At 34.1% G+C, this 19,348-nt stretch overlaps 3 protein-coding genes across 4 annotated transcripts in view; all 3 read left to right on the top strand.

The window, feature by feature from the left end:
* Nucleotides 1–19,348, top strand: part of LOC149807511 (perlucin-like protein) — a 414,808-nt gene that overhangs the window by 163,242 nt on the left and 232,218 nt on the right. The window lies entirely within an intron of this gene.
* The window catches only part of LOC149807512 (C-type lectin domain family 7 member A-like), a 171,080-nt gene that overhangs the window by 6,768 nt on the left and 144,964 nt on the right, over nucleotides 1–19,348 (top strand). The window contains exon 5 of one of the 2 annotated variants that reach the window (XM_089967364.1): nucleotides 6,331–6,511. The exons of the other annotated variant lie outside the window; for it this stretch is intronic. Coding sequence (XP_089823490.1) covers nucleotides 6,331–6,355 — 25 coding nt within the window. The 3' untranslated portion in view covers nucleotides 6,356–6,511. Of the gene's footprint in view, nucleotides 1–6,330; nucleotides 6,512–19,348 lie in introns of those variants that run through there. 2 annotated transcript variants of the gene reach the window in all.
* On the top strand, nucleotides 10,651–18,754 carry LOC149807513 (C-type lectin domain family 4 member E-like). Its single transcript, XM_089940704.1, has 5 exons — nucleotides 10,651–10,764; nucleotides 11,816–11,901; nucleotides 12,274–12,373; nucleotides 17,589–17,820; nucleotides 18,593–18,754. Coding segments are annotated over exons 1-5 (480 nt in total). The 5' UTR covers nucleotides 10,651–10,703; the 3' UTR covers nucleotides 18,594–18,754.

Raw genomic sequence — 19,348 nt, forward strand, 5'->3', positions numbered from 1 at the left:
AGTCCAGAATGCCTTTGAATGAGTGCACACATATCCAAAATAGCTTGCATAACTCACATAATCAATGAATGATAACTTCAGTAATTTCAATAAATATTTTAAATAAATAATTTCTCTCTAATTATATATGACTGATTTAAAATAGGAACGAATAATTTGTTTATAAAAGCACAATGTATGCACATTTTGACGTGACCTATAATGTAATAGAACGTAGAGATTTCCAACGGAAAACCTAGTTTAGCTGGCCTTGAACTCTTGCTACGTAAACATTTTGTTAGCTATTTAAAGATGTTGTCTATAAATTACAGATATGAACAAAATGTAAGCTTACAATATAATTAAAAATGTGTGGTTCACCTAATCATATTACCGTTTTTATATTTAATCAGGATTATTGTGAATACCCCGTGCATACTAAGAGTCACATATATAGTCTTCTATTGAGAGAAACTATTTGCATTTTTGCTGTGAGGTAACTTCCATTATCACATGCCAGATCTGGACTTCTTCGACAAAGGATTACACACAGCTTCCTAGAAATGTCTCTAAGGTAAATAAACAGTATGAATTAACAGGTTGTTTGAAATATTTCACTTCCCATATGCTTTAAGAGCGTCTTGTGAATAACTTAGCATTATTTGTAGTAATTATTGACTAGGTGATCATTTGCAATATATTTCATTACCTGGAACTCCATAAGCAACCAAACAATCACAAATATCTCCATTTAATTTGGAAAGAAATGTATCTCATACCCAGAGTCGTTGTACAGAGATAAACACACAAGCCAATTACTGTTTAGAGTTTTAAAAGAAAGATATAAATCTCATGAGAAGCCAACGGTGTTTCATTGTTGAAGGTAATACACATCTTCATAAGACAGAAAAGAATCCACTAAAATTATAAGTTTTATAACTTTTTCTTATAAACAAAATCACAGTTGAGTACACACGATTGGTTGCACTGATGCACATACATCTTACAGTGGATATATACTATTTCTATCTTTCGCCCGCCTTTGCGGCAGGAACCAAATAGAGACACGAATAAACTGCAGGTTTCGAGCTCACTCCCTCTGATACAGCAAGCACGTGAAATGGATCGTGTTATACGCATGCGCATTACATATGCTGATCATATGGAATTTACCAACCGATCTAATTCAGTCCATAAATAAAATAACGATATCGCGATAGGTAAACGTCATTATGCATATTAAGTGGATCGTCTGTGCCAACATTATTTGATGACTTGATAAACTTAGTAAATTATTGTTGTTCTTGTTGTTATTATTGTTTTGGGTTTAACGCGACTTCTCTGTGCATGATAGGCTATATATGGCGGCCAGAATAACTCGTGGAGGAAGAACCCGGGAAAACTCCGGTAAGAACCACCGACCCACGGGAAGCTACTGACAAACTTTCGCACATACCCACATTGGCCGAGCCAGAGACTCTAACGCACTCTGACAGAGATGAAATGGCAATATTCGCTAGAGGCCAGTGATTTTGACCGCTTGGCCGCGCGCGACCCTCTTCGTGAATTACATAATGTATAGACTGCATTGGTGATACAAATAAACTTAGTGAATTTCATAACGTCTAGGTTTTACTGGTAGACAATTAAACTTAATGTATTACATAACGTCTTAGTTGTATCCTTAGAAAAGTAAACTTAGTATATTACATTCCATTTGGATGGATTGTAGAAAGTAAACTTAGCTTACTACATAACGTATATGTATTGGTAGAAAGGTAAACTTAGTGTATTACATATCATTAGGTTGTATTGGTAGAAAGGTAAACTCAGTGTATTACATATCATTAGGTTGTATTGGTAGAAAGGTAAACTTAGTGTATTACATATCGTTAGGTTGTATTGGTAGAAAAATAAACTCGGTGTATTTCATAACGTATAGGTTGCATTGGTAGGAAAGTAAACTTAAGAGTATTACATAACGTCCTTGTTATATTGGTAGATAAGTAAACTTAGTGTACTACATAATATTTGGTTGCATTGGTAGAACAGTAAACTTAGTGTATTACATACTATTTGGATGCATTGGTGATACAAATCAACTTGGTGAATTACATAACGTCTAGGTTTTTGGTAGAAATGTAAGCTAAGTGTGTTACATTCCATTTGGATGTATTGGTAGAAAAGTAAGCTAAGTGTATTACATTCCATTTGGTTGCATTGGTAGAAAAGCAAACTTACTGTATTACATACTATTTGGTTGCATTGGTGATACAAATAAACTTGGTGAATTACATAACGTCTATGTTGTATTGGTAGAAAAGTAAGCGAAGTGTATTACATTCCATTTGGTTGGATTGTAGAAAGTAAACTTAGCGTACTACATAACGTATATATTGTATTGGTAGAAAGGTAAACTTAGTGTATTACATTCCATTTGGATGCATTGGTAGAAAAGTAAACTTAGTGTATTACATACTATTTGGTTGCATTGGTGATACAAATAAACTTGGTGAATTACATAACGTCTAGTGTATTACATATCATTAGGTTGTTTTGGTAGAAAAATACACTCGGTGTGTTTCATAACGTATAGGTTGTATTGGTAGGAAAGTAAACTTAGAGTATTACATAACGTCTATGTTATATTGGTAGATAAGTAAACTTAGTGCACTACATAACATTTGGTTGCATTAGTAGAAAGTAAACGTAGTGTATTACATAATATTTGGTTGCATTGGTAGAAAAGTAAACTTAGTGTATCACATACTATTTGGTTGCATTGGTGATACAAATCAACTTGGTGAATTACATAACATCTAGGTTGTATTGGTAGAAATGTAAGCTAAGTGTATTACATTCCATTTGGTTGCATTGGTAGAAAAGTAAACTTAGTGTATTACATAACATTGGTTGCATCTTTCTAATAAACGTTGAGCAGCTGAATAAACCAGGATACCTAAACAATATATATATATATATATATATATATATATATATATATATATATATATATATATATATATATATATATATATATATATATATATATATATATATATATATATATATATATATATATATAGTAGTGTGTGTGTGTGTGTACAAATAGTGTGCATCTTATATTTGGACCGGTTTCACCATAGAAATCATTTTTGTTTTACCTTAGTACGAGTATCAGTTTTTCAGAATTAGTGAAAAAATACTCATTAACAAAATATTTTAATGATGTCAAAATATATTGACACATTATATAGAATAAATAACATGTACACACCTATCTGATAATTGTTGTTATATTTGGTTTACTATAATAAACAATTAGACTGTACGGTATGAAGGAATTTTATTTTCTCAGATTTGATGAAATTACGCTGAGCGAATATAGTTTTGATGATATGGAAATAAATAGATATATTGATAAAAAGGTATTTACATGCATTCAGTTGATTTTTGTTTTTCGAAATTATCACACGAAACGATATCTTCGTAAATATCGGTTTAGGCAAATTCAAACTTGATTTAAAAAAAGCAAAATTTTCTTGCACTAGTCCAAAACATATTTATAGATGATACATTTATTCCACTGACATACTAATCTTTACATGGAGTAGAGGGTGGTTGTGTCTAAACCTGTATTTTTCTGAGCCAGAAAAGTAACTACACTTGGACAATGTTAACACATAAGCGACGCATGTACAGACGGAGATGAAAAATAATATAGGTCCATTACAGAACCCTAGATAGTATTGCAAACAAAACCGGAATTTGTCCAATCCAGATTGGATATAATAATAAAGTTAATCTTTACTGATTGTCAGAAGCTCGAATTCCAAGCCAGGTATTAAGATTATGTACATCTTGGTCTGACTTAATTTGGGACCCATCATCCTCCTCATTTTCCATTTTACCTACTATTATTGATTGTATTGTCCAGTATACTGATATGAGATCATCTTCATTCTTTTCAATTAGTTGATTGACTCTTAATAATCTGTTAGAGATACAATGCTTGGTTCTATACATTTTTTCAGCCTAGGATTTTCAGTTGGTTCTTGTTTGAATAGACCTTTCGGTAATTCACAAAATTGACTATAATGTTGGTGAGTCCATATTAGACCTTGATGGGATCTGGTTATATCGGACTTAGATATCTACTTAGATCTGTCGGCAAACATCTCTGACAACCCTATCAATATGTTTTTGTGCATAGATGTGGGAATCGTATGCAATCTCTTCGTGTATATAATGCTCAGAAATTCTGAACTTTAAGATGCAAAGGTTAAACCTTGGATACCAAGGCTGACACACTAGACTTCAATTATCAAAAACACACTCAAAACACTACTTGTTCAATAAATGCTTGATGAACGATGTCAGAGTGTCAAGAATATATTTTTTCAACGTAATGACTTGAAGAAAGGCAAGATCAGTTACTGTGATGTAGAACACTTCAAAAATATTAAAATGCTGTGCAAAGTTACTTGCATCGAATGACAGCAATATGCTAAGGTCTGAAATTGCCCACATAATCCTACATCTTTGGACTCTCTGAATGGATCACCCAGGACTCTCCTTAACTTGTCTCCTTCTATCTGCTATTGTTTACAACACGCAACGTGAAACTTCCAGAATGCGTGCAAGTAAGTAACAAAGTGGGGCACAAACACAAAGTCGAAACCGCAAAACGTGTGATTTAAGAACATTATATAAACAAGTATACAATTCTTGCCTTTCATAGACTAAGAAGCAGTCTCACATCAAAAGCAAATCTTACCAACGGATTAAGAATCGCGAAATCCAAAACTGTGTTGCCTGCTATCTCTAGAGTGCTTGCATAATTTCATATGCGTGAATGAGAATTATCAATTTGTTAAAAAAAGAATTTCACATTTGTGCAATGTATCTTTATTTAACAATTACTAAATTAATATTCACACACGTGAATTAGTTTGACTTAATTTCACTTATGTAAAGAAGAAAAAGTAAGATAAGCAAATTAGAGGTATAACATTTATTAATTAAAGAATTTCACGTATTTAAAGCAAGCCTCAATTACACATGCCTGGAATTCTTTTCTTACATTTTTTGAAATCTTTCCACGGATATGAGAAACAATTATGGATAAAATGTATCTTCATATATGTAATTTAATCCTTTTTTATGGCAAGCCAACAATATGAGCTTCATAAATTCAATACGCAGAGTTAACGTGTGCACAATTCCGCCCAAAACATTCAAAACATTTTCAATTGACATACCGAGTGGCCGTACCGAGACAAGCTTCTAACAGTGCATGTAGCTTGAATATTGCGATAGTTACCTGTATGAAATTCTCTTGCAAAATTTCCTTTGAGGAGGTATGGACTTGACAACTACTGTTTTCAACGAGAAGGCGTAGCAAATAAAGTATGCAACTGATAGGCATGCCTTTGTTTTCGCCGTTTTGTCCAATGTTTGAGACAATAATCGCATATGTCTCCGTTAGAGCTGAACAAGGGTATGTTCAGGGTAAATATCGATTGTCGGAAAATGTTTATATATATATATATATATATATATATATATATACATATACATATAGCATGCTTAAGACATGACAATGAATGTATAATGGGAATCGTACTTTGGTTTATTAGGTAAGTTTAACGTTATATGCACAAACAACCACATCTGTAATTTATATTTGAAATGAGTTTGATCGATTGTAAGACCATTGATGGAAAGACGATGGAAATATTCCATTGTATTCTTGGTATATTTTATTAAAGGACAGACACCCTATGTCACCCCATTAGGAAACTTTTAACATTTCACAAAAATATAAATGAAAATAAAATATTAGTGCTGCATAACCTACCTGGGAAGGAGACGAAGAAAATGCCCCACTGTAAATACAAGTCTTTCTAATTCAATGCTTGAACTGTATACCGAAGAAAAGTGAATAAATCAAGTACCTAGTTAAACTATTTGACAAATATTTCACACGTTTTCAGTGAATTTAGTTGCAATAAAAACATCTCTTTTACATGAAAAATATTTGATAAAATTATTTAAGGTAGGCACGTTTTATATATGTTATTTTTTTTATTCATGGAAGATATTGGTATGTCAAGGAGAAAAGTGCTGCTATCCATTGCGTTTTTCAAGAGCAAAAACGCCTAATTTGCTCCCACTTCTAAAGATAGAAAGTTAGCTGCTTTGCAAAGACTTCACTAAATTTTCATAAAAACATTTATGTTATCTTAGAAAAATTAACAAAACAGTTTGAAACATACCAAGATAGAACATGAACAATACCTGTTTATCTCTTCTACTTAGAGTCGCTCAAGAATGTAATCTATTTTTCAGACATGGAGAACCGATTGTTGGGTGAAAAGAATGATTTGTGGTCTATCCGTGTCACATACCACTCATATAGGACAATTGGTACAATACATCCAATTAAAAAATGAACATTCCACTGGAATATGTTTTCAACGCAAGTATATTTGTTTGGGAGATAGATGTTTCCAGTTTCAGAAAACGCTGATCAGTATCTATCCACTGTCATGCATCACATTTGTTATTGGTTTGTAATCTACAAATAAAACTCCGAATGATTATGCAGTTCTTTATCTTTACATCGGTATTGTACATCCAATATTGTGCTGTTATGCTGACATGCAGCCACGCCCTACTCACACACACACACACACACACAAGAAAACATATAGTATTTGATTATGTGCATTAATTGCTTTGAATTTATATACCTTTTCAAAAGTAATACATATTGTAAAGACGAAATCAAAAGTCTCTCTCTCTCTCTCTCTCTCTCTCTCCCTTGTATTCACAGCATAGTGCATTGATCCTACGTATAATTTCAGCCCTTATTTAGTATTTCTTATCAAGGCCCAATTTCACATACGTGATACCTCTTCAGCAGATTTATATGGAAAAAATACTGATTATCACCATTAATACTTCGAATTTGTTAGATTTTTAAATCAAATTTTATCTCCGATCAGGAAGTTTCCGTGCTGACAAACTGGGCATCGTACGCGGACACTGTAAAAACCAAAGCCACAGAGGCTACAAGGAAATTAGAGAAAAATGAACACATACGAAAATGATAGTCTGTAAATGGCGGCCAGTATACTTGGAGGTTAAAGAATCCAGGAAAACAATGGTAAGGACCACAGAAGCTACTGTCAGAGATCCTAACATGACCGCTTTAGTCGAGCCGAGACTCAAACGTACGATGATAGAGGTGAGATATCCATGATTTGTAAAGGCGAGTGACTGAGACCACTCGGTCACCCAAGGGCATCCAGCAAACAGCATGGACCCTAATCCGACGACACATTATGAGTTGACAGATCTGAGTCTACACTGTTGACTGTTGCATGTGCATTGTGCACAGATAAATCTGAACATAAACTGTTTAGGATAGGGTTAAACTAGTCACTACCTTAGTGACACCACTTATTATTGCAGCTCCCCACCCACCATCCTCACCCCAATACAACAAAACTATATAAACGGAAAACAAAAATATAATCGAACAACAAACATACCAAAACAAAAACAATATTTACTTTCAGGACTTAAATGTACAACCTGAAAATGTTTCACGGTAGGAAATTGAACAAATAAAACTGGCATTTTTTGGAATATTAGACAACGTTCCTAAGGTTTTATATGCACAGATATCATATGTATAATCTAAGCATATATGACATATAATATGGGCAATGGAAATCTGTAAGGAAAAAGTAAATATTAAAATTGCACAAAGTATATAGAAATAAGACAAATCAGCTTTACAGTGTATCAACATCAGAAAATCTCAATTGCACAAATTACAGGTTACCTCACAAACTGCCGCAAAAGTTACACATATGCATATGTTCTGATACTGCGTATGCACTAAAACCTATTTGTACCAAATGAATCAGGTGCTACTTTCATTACTGAGTACTCCTAAGTCAAGCCTGTAAAAATACTAAAATTGCATCAATAGAATTTTGTCTATAATTTTTTTTTAAATTACAGATAGGATAAGCTCTCAAAAGATGTTTTTACTAAAATTTTAATTTTCGTTATTAACCAATTATGGACCACCAAATCCGTAAATACTCTATTATTTGTTCACCAATTTATAGACTGGTTCACAGTTCTTCCGTATAATTAGTACCGTGTGTCCTTTAGCAGTGATTGAGTTGAAATCACCGCATACTATTATGTTTTCTTGTGTAAAGCCCTTTAGATAGTCCATTAAATTAAGAATAAAGGCTATCTTGCAGTTTTGTATTGGTGGTACATAGTAATTTACAATATGAATTTTGTTTAGTACTAGGTGTATGTGTCTTCCCTTCAGAAAATATGGGGCTGGTAGTATTTTCCAGTCTGATTTGAGATATTTTGCATTTACAAGTATTCCTACCCTGATCTGCTGCATACTGGGTATTTTTGGATGATAAAGACAGCATTTAGTCTGTCCTCTATATAGTATGTAATTACCCTTTCTATGTTATGTATTTCCTGAATGCAAACTATGTCGAAAGTTTTTGTTATGTCAATTAGTTTCTTTGCCTTTTCGACGTTTAGTCCATTTGTGTTGATTGATAGTATTTTAATAATACTTTTTGTAGTATTCATTTTAGATAGGGAAGGTCAGTGTGGCAATGGTATTCGTGTTTGTGTTTGCATTATGTATATGTTTCGTTAGTTTAGATTTGGCGTGTTAGAGTCCATTTGGGTGTGTTGGTTGTTTTCGTTTCCCTGGTCGTCTTTATGGTTGGTGTTGTTGTTGTTTTTATGGTGTATCGGGTCCGTTGTGCTATCGTTGACTGTGTTGGGACCTGGTCTGTTAAGTTATTGTCGGCGGGTCCCTCTGGTGGTATCGGATGTTTGCTGTCTGGGGTTGTCTGAATTTGTGTTGTCGCTTTCTTTCCTTTCAGGGTAGGGAATATGTCGCTTAGAATCATCTTCGTCAGATAGGATTTGCTTTTTTGTGTTTTAGGAGTGTCTTTGGCCACAGGGCTTCTCTTCATCGTAGTTGTTACCGTTTTGGCTTTTTTGCCTCCTTTTTCTTCCGTCGTTGTGGCGTTGCTTGTGTCCTGGGAGTTTCCATGTCTTCATCCGTGTTAGTATCTGTCTCGGTGACAGTCACGGTCGAGGTTCCCAGTTTGAACTGTTCCTTTGCTTCGTGCTTGAAAATCGTTCTCTTTGTTTTGGAGGTTTTGCTCTTTGGAGACCTGGTCTGTATGCGCTTTGCACCCTTTTTTCCTTTGGTCGGTGTCGCTATCTCCATGGGTACCTCCATGTTTGTTTCAGTAGTAGGTGTGTCAATATTGTTTGCTGTGAGTGTGTTAGTGATGAGTGTTGTTATTGGTGCTTCTGCCATAGACTTCGCATCTGTACTGTAGGTGATGGGTGTTTGTGTTAGTGGCACATTGGCTTCTACAGTATCCGGGGAAGGCTCTGGATCACTGTCATCATCATTGACCTCCTCTATGATCTCATTGGCTACTGATTTAGCATAGGTTTTGTTTGGTCTAACAGTACAGTCTTTTTTGTGGCCTGTATTGCCACAGCTGCCACATGGCATCACCAAGTGGCATTTATAATATTAATCACTTTTTTCTAGCACATGTTCCACCCATCTATGAAAATACAACAGCATATTTAACTTTATATTAATTTTAAATGCAATCTGGGCAAAGAAATGTAAAAATATAACAACTATTATTAATATAATTACTGAACAATTACTGATTTAAAGAAAGTATAACTGTTATTATGATCTTATTTACGTACGAGAGGTATGATCATAATCAACGTTTTGTTAATTTTGGTCCATATTGGCTACCATGAAATGAAATAACAACTTTAATTTTGTAAGGACATGTATGTCACCATCAGTGTATGACCTATAATCATCAAACATCAGACGATACACTGAATATATTTCATAATCAGAGGCAATACAGGTATAGCAAGTTCTACTGGAGTTTTATATATGATGATTAAAGTAAACGAATGCACTTTACAAAAAAGTGATGTTCATTCTTTTTCATTGTAAACTTATAACAAATGTTGACATTTTTGTGGAAATTGTGTTGTAAGATAGTTGCGTCCTTACTGGGTACATCTTTACATCTGTAAACAACCGCTAGACTTCGCGTGTCCAAAAATAATCGGAAAATCCCATTTTGTCACTATAATATAGAGCCCGCGATAATACAGCGTTGGAGTATACTGTCGTGCAGGTAAAATAATGCGATCTTATTGCTAAACCACGAAAACTGATAGCGGTAACAAATGGGTATGGCGTGTATACTGCATGTTTTCATTTCAATTCTAATTTCAAAACGTATATATTTAAAAAATATAAACGTACAAAGAATTCACAGTTACGGTTCAAATAAAAACTTAAAAAATTGTAATATCAAACAAAATAAAATGTAATTACCAGCGCTGAAATGAAATGTACAATGAATTATTAGCAGCGGTTAAGACAAATACACAACCGGTCAGATAACATAATACTAAATTTCTAGTTGCACAAGTCTCAGTGTCAATCTTATTTTTAAAATCCACAATGTCCAATGAAAACCATCGTTTCTTCCAAAGTCATCTGCATATTTGCATAAATGAATATTTAATAAATGGGGTTTTGTATATAAACAGTGCGCATGCAGTGACTGGGTTTCTAGTTGCAACGCGAAGGTGTGTGTATGTGCTTCGACAAGATGACGATGGTGTCGCTGATCTTCGTTTCAATCCTCGTTATAACAGGTGAGACACGCCAAATACGTTTAAATTATTCTCTTCGTGATAAAGCAGCAGTCTTTTAGCCACACGTTTATATATGCAATTGTCTAGGGCTACAGTTCTCGGATAATAGACAATTTGTCAACACTAAGATGAGCTCGAGAGAAGTATCAGTCAAGGGACGAAATAGAAGCAGACGATAATGAATGAAATATTAAGCAAACAAAATACAAACTGTCACAAAACAATAACCTGTTAAGGATAATTTTATTGTATTCGGCTCACAGTTTTAAGATAGGAATTAGACAAGGGTTGATTTTTTTCCGAATCGAAACTCGGTCAACAACTTGTATCAATACTATGGCATTTATTTTTTGCAGTTACTATATAAACTGTAATGCTATTGTTTTCAAGAAATATTATATGCAGTCCAATAGAGATTGTTTTACGATGATGTTAATTATTCAAGCGATGTGTAAGAGCAGTCGTTGTGAAACATTTTCTTATTGGTAATCATAAAGTGAATACAGAAGTCTTAACCACATTAGATAAATTTATATTTACATAGGCCTAAAGTTGAGCCGATCGAGTAAACGACATCTGTCACTATTTAGCGTTTGTTTTTACCCAGTAGCTTTGACACAAAGTCAACTTTGTCGCAGTTTCGTGTCTGTGATGCAATCACGAGACCTCATGGAGATCGAGGAGATGTTTCATCAATCACATCAGCAATGTTTAAAATCGTATTTGCCTGAAATATAAGCAGACGTTCCTTTCGTACATTTGCTTTCAGCATCGGCTGATTCCCATGATCTTCCAGTTATCAAATGATTAATCATTTAATAAAAGAATGTAGTACTATTTTATAATCAAAATTTAAACATAAAAGTGAATAATCATCGATATTAATATTTGTGTAAATATATCTAATTTCAAGGACCTCACACGGTCTCGGTATTGTGCAGCATTTACGATTCAGTTTTCATTGAATTCGTCATTCAAAAGTAACATATGACGCGAAAAATAATCATCAGTTCTTAGCAATGTCTAAAAAAATTGCATTATGAATTTTTAGCTCTTGGCTGTGAACCGGGCTGGGAGTCGTTCGAACATAGCTGTTATGCCTTTGTGAAACGACCGGAAAAATGGCCTGTTGCTATGGTAAACATATGTCTGCCTGTCTCTTACACACACACACACACACACACACACACACACACAGATATATATATATATATATATATATATATATATATATATATATATATATATATATATATATATATATATATATATATATATATATATATATATATGTATTTTTAAAAGAGTAGTTGCATGCACCCATTATTGAGTGATTGCTCAAGGTACGGTTGCATTGTCGAAAAGTAGAATAAAGAGAATGAGTTTCTAATGAGCAGACACAAATGAATTTTATAACTGATGATCAAGAAGCCACAGCCACATTTACAGACACATACATACTTCAAACTGAGTCTGGATGATTGCCATTTATCTATATTCCCGTTTCAGCATTACTGCGAGGCCGTCGGAGCTAGTCTTGTTACGATCGAGAATGAAGATGAACTTGGATTTCTTCAGCTTACACTGCGTACTCAGTATAAGGCAAATGGTATGTAGTTAATATTGAACTTTAGCACACACACACACACACACACACACACACACACACACACACACACACACACACATATATATATATATATATATATATATATATATATATATATATATATATATATATATATATATATATATATATATATATATATATATATATATATATATGTAATATCGTCTCTGAGCCCTTGAGTTTAATTTGTATTTTGAATTCAACAAAACATTTGCCGACAACGATGTAGCAATCATCCGTGTTGTACTCGCTTGAGAAAATAAAAATCAAAGGTTGCTCATAGTTCAGACTACGTGGGCTGCTAATACGCAACAAAGTACACCGAGCAGCAGGAGGGTGTGAACCGACCAGGGGCCGGCCAGACATGAATGAAAAAAATGATTTAAAACAATTACATGGAACCGTTGGAATGACCAACGAACAGCAACACAACTATATATGACACATTGTGATGCTTTTTCGTGTGATAAAATGTGAATACTTTTATTTTATATGAGCAATATGGGGGGAGTTAATCTACCTAAGGGGTGCCGGACGAGTCTTCACTAACTTGTACAACAGATTATTCACTAATTTGATCAATGTTATTGTTTTTAATATAACGGTCAATGTAATCTTGATTTTTAATTTTTTCATAATCTGAAGCATTTGTTACCTCGAAGTATCTTTTCAACGATATTTTCTCCCACCACAAGCTACACATAATGGTGTTTTTCTTTATCACCAACTCCACAAACCATTTAAGATTTTGGGCTGGTACTTCCAAGTCGAACGCTTTGTAAATGAATCGCACAGTAATCACTGCGACATTTTCTTTCACAAGGTGTAGAAGACCCCATCATCAGCCACTTGCAACTGTTATATGTTTGGTTGACCATTATAATATTGGTAAAATTCTAATTAGATGAAAGCCTAATTAGAGAAAAACTATTATGTATATTTTTAAAAGAAGTAATAATATAGCATGAGACGAGGGGACGAAGCTAGATTAATGCAACAAAAATATCAAGATCTCACCAGGAAGAACACAATCACATTACCAAAATCTAGGACAGATTTATATCTCGTCAAAAATTAAATCAGATCACTAGAGCAACACAAGATGAGTTTACAAGGTTATCTGCGATTGAGCCAGAGCACATCACCAAATCCGATTTTGACAGATTACCGGGTGACAGAAAGCAAATACCATTTGAGTTACAACTGTATGATTTGATCAAACAAGCAAAGAACGAATTTATCAACAATCAAAGAACGAATTTATCAACTATGGTGCGTCTCATGTTGTTTTCAACATTTAAGATTGATGGCGATGGAATATTTATTGATTCCACAATGGATGACAAAGGAGTATCTGCTATCGTTAATAATCTTATTGATGACAGCACATATATATTCAGAATAAAATTTATTGTTGAACATGTTAGTGAAGATGGTCCGACTTGGATTATTCGTGATAAACGTGACCCTCTTTATTTCGCCCTATGTATGATTCATTCACTGATTCATTTACTATGCACTTTTTGACCAAGTCAATATAATTATTATCCCTCAACATTTGAGCATTAAATTTCCAATATCCTTTCCTCCTTGGGTACTTTGAAAAAGCTGCACCCAAAACCACAGCTAAATGATCTTTCCTATGACCTGGTAAGATAAGTACATTAGATGTATTCATATAAATATAATCAGATACCAACAAGTAATCTAATCTACTTTGTTTCAAATGAGATTTATGCCTCCAGGTATAATCTTTAAATCATGATTGGAATTTCTCCAGGGGTCGATTAATTCCAGTTCGTTTCTCAGGTCTTGGATTGCTGATCTAGACTCAATTCTTTACACTGAAGTTATTATAAATACTTTGAATTAAACAGCATGCAAATTGTGTCCAGGAAAAATGCATAGCCATTGATCAGCTGTGCGAGTTTCTAAAATACCTTTCTTGAATGAATTGAAAAGCAGTTCAAATGGCTTCTGCGTGATTTTCCTAGCATTTGATCCAGTTCACAATCTCGTAGACCAGGCTTTAGTCTTAACTTTTGTATTTGTTAATTTTAAAATGTGTGTGATGTAGTTTTTATGAACTTTATATTGTTAAATGCTGAATGTAGTTTCAATCAACTTAATATTGTTGAATGTTGTCTATTTTTATGAGTTGTGCATTGTAATTTATTATCGTATTAGTATATTGCCGGCACTGCAGTTATCACTTTTTATCGTGTGCACCATTTTGTTATATAATATTGATGCTTTGGGACAATCTGGTCTCATGAATTCATAGGACCTGCACGTTAAAACTCCTTTATTTTCAAGTAAGCTGACTTATCTCATCTGTTACATAGTACAGATTGTTTATCTTTCATAGGCTCAAACCTTCCATTGTCTTTGATAGTGATATACATGAATTGTAATTCCACTGTTTGACTGTTTTCTGCTAGCAGACAGCTTTTAAAAGATGTATTGTATCTCTTCCATTCAACATGTGTATGTTGTTTTCCTTAAATTCTCACGATCTTCACAATCGTTTAAAACTCTGAGTCCATCATTATTTTCCCTTCAAGTCTTCCAGTAAGTAAACAATAAAATCACATCATTACCTGCCCTAATTTGAGAATTTGCTCGGTGGAGTTAGGAAGTATCCCTTGCAAGTATTGTTGTGATTTTGAAATTCTGCTTCGATACAAGATACCACGTTTCAGCACGAACTCATCCTTTGCATGCCCACGTATCCTGTTAAGGGTAGAATTTTCCTCTTGAAGTCTCATTAATTCACCAGGTAGCAAATTGTCTATGGGTGAAGTCGAGAGGTTCAGCGGCTTCGACCCTGTCTTCTTTTCATAGACCGCGTCTCTACGGAACCCACGTGTACAGGTGTACACGTCACATGATTAGGCTGTGGCAACACATACCTACATCCTAAAATTACGTCGTGCGACAATCCTGACAAGCACGCTGCTTGAATTCGTCCTTTCACATACGGAGAATCAAGTTCGATGTAGACAGCCTGGAGAGAATCTTTAATCCTATTAGCAAATTGGACTTCCATTGTTTCACCTTTATAATCAGCTGGATAACTACAGTCGGTGTCATACAGCACGGTAGAGTTCTCTCTCTTTACCGTAGATGTTGCTGTATTCGACCATTTTACTGGTTTACACCTACTAGAGCCTAATGTCACTGCATTTATCGTGGGGCGATATTTCCTGCAGCCTTTGACAATATGGCCAGGTTTGTTTTATGCCGTAGCATACAACTTCAGCTTTCTTACCAAGGGTACCCTTATATATCCCTTGGGGTTTTCCTGGGCCACGGAACTGATCACGGCTGGGATTATCAGCCCCTAGCTTCCCACCATTTTGACCATTCCGCCTATGAGGTGCCAAACCGTTAGTTCTTCTAAAATCAGTGACGATGGATCGATCCCTGCCACCCCAGGTGGATGGACGAGAGTGTGCACTCTCATATCGCTCAGCCATCACACTAATATCTTCTAACGTCGCAAAATCACGCTCCCCTAAAAATACGATAAGGTCTTTCCGATACGTACTGAGGACATGTTCTTTCAAGATCTCTTCCCGTATGCCTTCATAAGTCAGCGCAGTGCCTGTCCTTGTAATCCATTTATCGAAAAGCATGTGGTATGAAATTGCGCGTGGGTCTCCGTTGTTCGCTTAGACGAATCTCTGAAAAGTTTGCGAAAACGTTCAGCCGACAGCTCGTAGTGCCTTAACAGCGCTTTCTTGAGAACGTCGTAATCATTTACTTCAGTCGGTGCCATATTATGAAAGACATCCTTGGTAGCTCCTTGGATAGATATTAATGGCCCACTGGTCTTCGGGTATACGACGGATTAAAGCTAACTTTTCAAACTGAATTAAAAAGTTATCGACGATTTCGTCTCAGTCGTTAAACATCGGCATTTTTATCTGAACGTCTATCCTCTTTTGCTTGTAGATCCTGAATGTTCATTCAGTTCTCGCCCCTCCTAGATTCCGCTTCGATCCTTAGTCTTTCCCTGGCTAACGTATGTTCTCTCTCCCTGGCTCTTTCTTCTGCCTGGAATCTGGATAACTCGATTTCTCTTTCTTTTTCCTCGGCTTGTCTAATTCTTTCTTTCTCTGCCGCCTGCTTTGCTCTGTATTCCCTGAGACTCCGCTCATACATATATACATAAAATATACATACATACATACATACATATATATAATAGACATACATACATACATACATATAATACATACATACATACATACATATAATATACATAATATACATACATACATACATATATACGTATAATATATATAATATACATACATACATATATACATATAATATATATAATATACATACATACATACATATATACATATAATATATATATAATATACATACATACATACATACATACTTATATATACATATAATATATATAACATACATACATATATATAATATAAATATAATATACCTACATACATATACATATATATTAATAATAATAATAATAATAATAATAATAATAACAATAATCATGAGGACTTTGTATAGCACCTAATCTTTAGAAGCTGTAAGCACTTTACAACATTAGACAATACCTATAAGATAAAAAAACATATAATGATATGATTACAAATACAAACACCATGAAATTAGAAAACATAAAAAACATGCTGAGAATATTTAAGGTAGGAAACATTATAAGTTTGTTCTTGCAGTCGAAATAAGCGAGTTTTTAGAGCACTCTTGAATGGGATCACTTTGTCTTTGTGTCTAGGTTCAGTGGGCCATTCATTCCACGTTGTTGGGCCCTGGTATGCAAAAAAACGCTGTCGATATGACTTTGTTTCATTCCACGTTGTTGGGCCCTGGTATGCAAAAGAACGCTGTCGATATGACTTTGTTTTCATATTGTGAATAATGAGTATACGATTGTCAGAAGAGGAGCGTTAAGTATCTTGCTGGTGTGTACACATGGGTGAGGTCGGATAGGTATGCTGGACTAGAGTCTGACAGTGAAACGTTGCACAGAAAACACATTTTGTGTTTGATACTGTATACATACATATACAGATATATATAAATATATATATATATGTATATATATATATATATATATATATATATATATATATATATATATATATATATATATATATATATATATATATATATATATATATAATTTCAGATAAGAAACAACCTGTAATACAGTTTTGGACAGCGGGAAATGACATTATTGTTGACGGTAGTTGGGTATGGGCCCCTTACAACGATCCCATGGAATCTGCTCTATGGGGCGCTGGACAGCCGAGTGAGTCGAGAAATGGAAATGACGATTGTGCAGCACTATTCAACTGGCTAGACTTTAAACTAAATGATGACAACTGTGATAAAAATCTTTTTTTCATCTGTGAGATTTGGTAAGTCCCTAGAAAGATAATTAGTATTTCAAATACGTTTAAATTGGCATCACATATCAATTTTTAGTATCGTTTAATTGCTGGCTCAGGACTCTTTTGTATCAGTTTAGTAAATTCTGGTAAAAAGACTTTCATGACGTTGCATCACTTCATTTATATAGTATATCTCATTCATCTCGTATCTTCAGCACGTGTTAGACATGAGCAAGTATACGAAAACCTCTAAAGATTCATTACATAAACACGTGCATTATTCAAAGAAAATATCAGCCGCTTTGGTATAAATACCTTAATTAAAGCAAACGTATACGAGAATGTTGGCCCAGGATTGTAAAATAATTTGATAGTCTGGTGCTGAAGAACCGGTGACATGAAGGTAAGGGAACTATTACTTTTAAACAACGGTTATCAGGAACCACTGGAATGCACTCATGTTGTCCAAGTTGTATAGTTTAATTTATTGAACTAAATACTATTACTAGTTTTCAACTCAGTTATACAGTTTGTACTAGTATTTAGTTCAGATTTGAAAACTAGATGAAGAATCATCACAAGAAGACGTACCTTGGCAAAGAGTTGTTTACATATCCGATTTAATGTCTTCCAGTTGATTTTCACCAAACAGTGTCGATACTTCAATTTGTATCTTTTCCAAGTTCTAAGTAAACTAGATGACTATTTAGCACCAAGGTAGATCAATGTATAATCATAAAAGTCAATGCATTTCGAACTTGAAACTTTGTGAAATTAACAATCTGTTTTTCACTTTTAGAGCCAAGTGATCAAATTCTCAGACGCCAAGGAACTGGTTACAACAGCTTGTGTAACAGGATGTGACCTCAATGGATGTCTGGAGTAAATGACAACACAAACAATGTGGTGAAAGATGGAAGTTTATGAAATGAATTAATAAATATATGTATATTCTTTTCAACATGTAGAGAGTGATTCTTTCAAGCTCTAAACATACGACACATTCAGTTATTCACACATACATTTGTTATATGTGAATGAATTTGTGACTTTATGAAAACTTATGATAAAAACAAAAATTCATACTATCAATAAAAAATAGAGAAACAAATGTGATTCATATATTCAAAATTTGAGGAAACACGATACAGTAAAACCAAGATATGATTCATATAATCTCGTGTAATAGAGGTGATATTCATATAATCTAATGCAAAAAGATGCAACTCATTTGTACTCAAATGTACTCAATTGAAACACAACATGATCAATTGTAGTAAACATAACAATTGTATCAAACATGACTCATGACTCAGTCATTTGTACAGCACATACAATTCATAACAACGTATGACTCGTTTAAATACTTGTAAACCTTGTCAACTAGAAAGTTTTACCTGATTCACTTTTCCATAGTCAAATCTCACGTATCCTGAATTCTTGGGTTAGCTCACACTTGTATTGGCCAAACACACCCTTCATGGATCCACCATGTGCACAAGTTTACATATCAGCACTTACGTGCTTGCATGGCCTTGAAAGTCGCACGCGTTTC

The sequence above is a fragment of the Sinohyriopsis cumingii genome, chromosome 1 (assembly GCF_028554795.1).
Source record: "Sinohyriopsis cumingii isolate HCF-2022 chromosome 1, ASM2855479v2, whole genome shotgun sequence".
Taxonomy (NCBI): domain Eukaryota; kingdom Metazoa; phylum Mollusca; class Bivalvia; order Unionida; family Unionidae; genus Sinohyriopsis; species Sinohyriopsis cumingii.

Bases quoted from the DNA above. Each gene is read 5' to 3' on its own strand.
- LOC149807513 (XM_089940704.1), top strand. From the start codon at position 10,704: ATGTGCTTCGACAAGATGACGATGGTGTCGCTGATCTTCGTTTCAATC. The intron at 10,765-11,815 runs GTGAGACACGCC...ATGAATTTTTAG, and splicing joins TTCAATCCTCGTTATAACAG to CTCTTGGCTGTGAACCGGGC. The intron at 11,902-12,273 runs GTAAACATATGT...TTCCCGTTTCAG, and splicing joins AAAAATGGCCTGTTGCTATG to CATTACTGCGAGGCCGTCGG.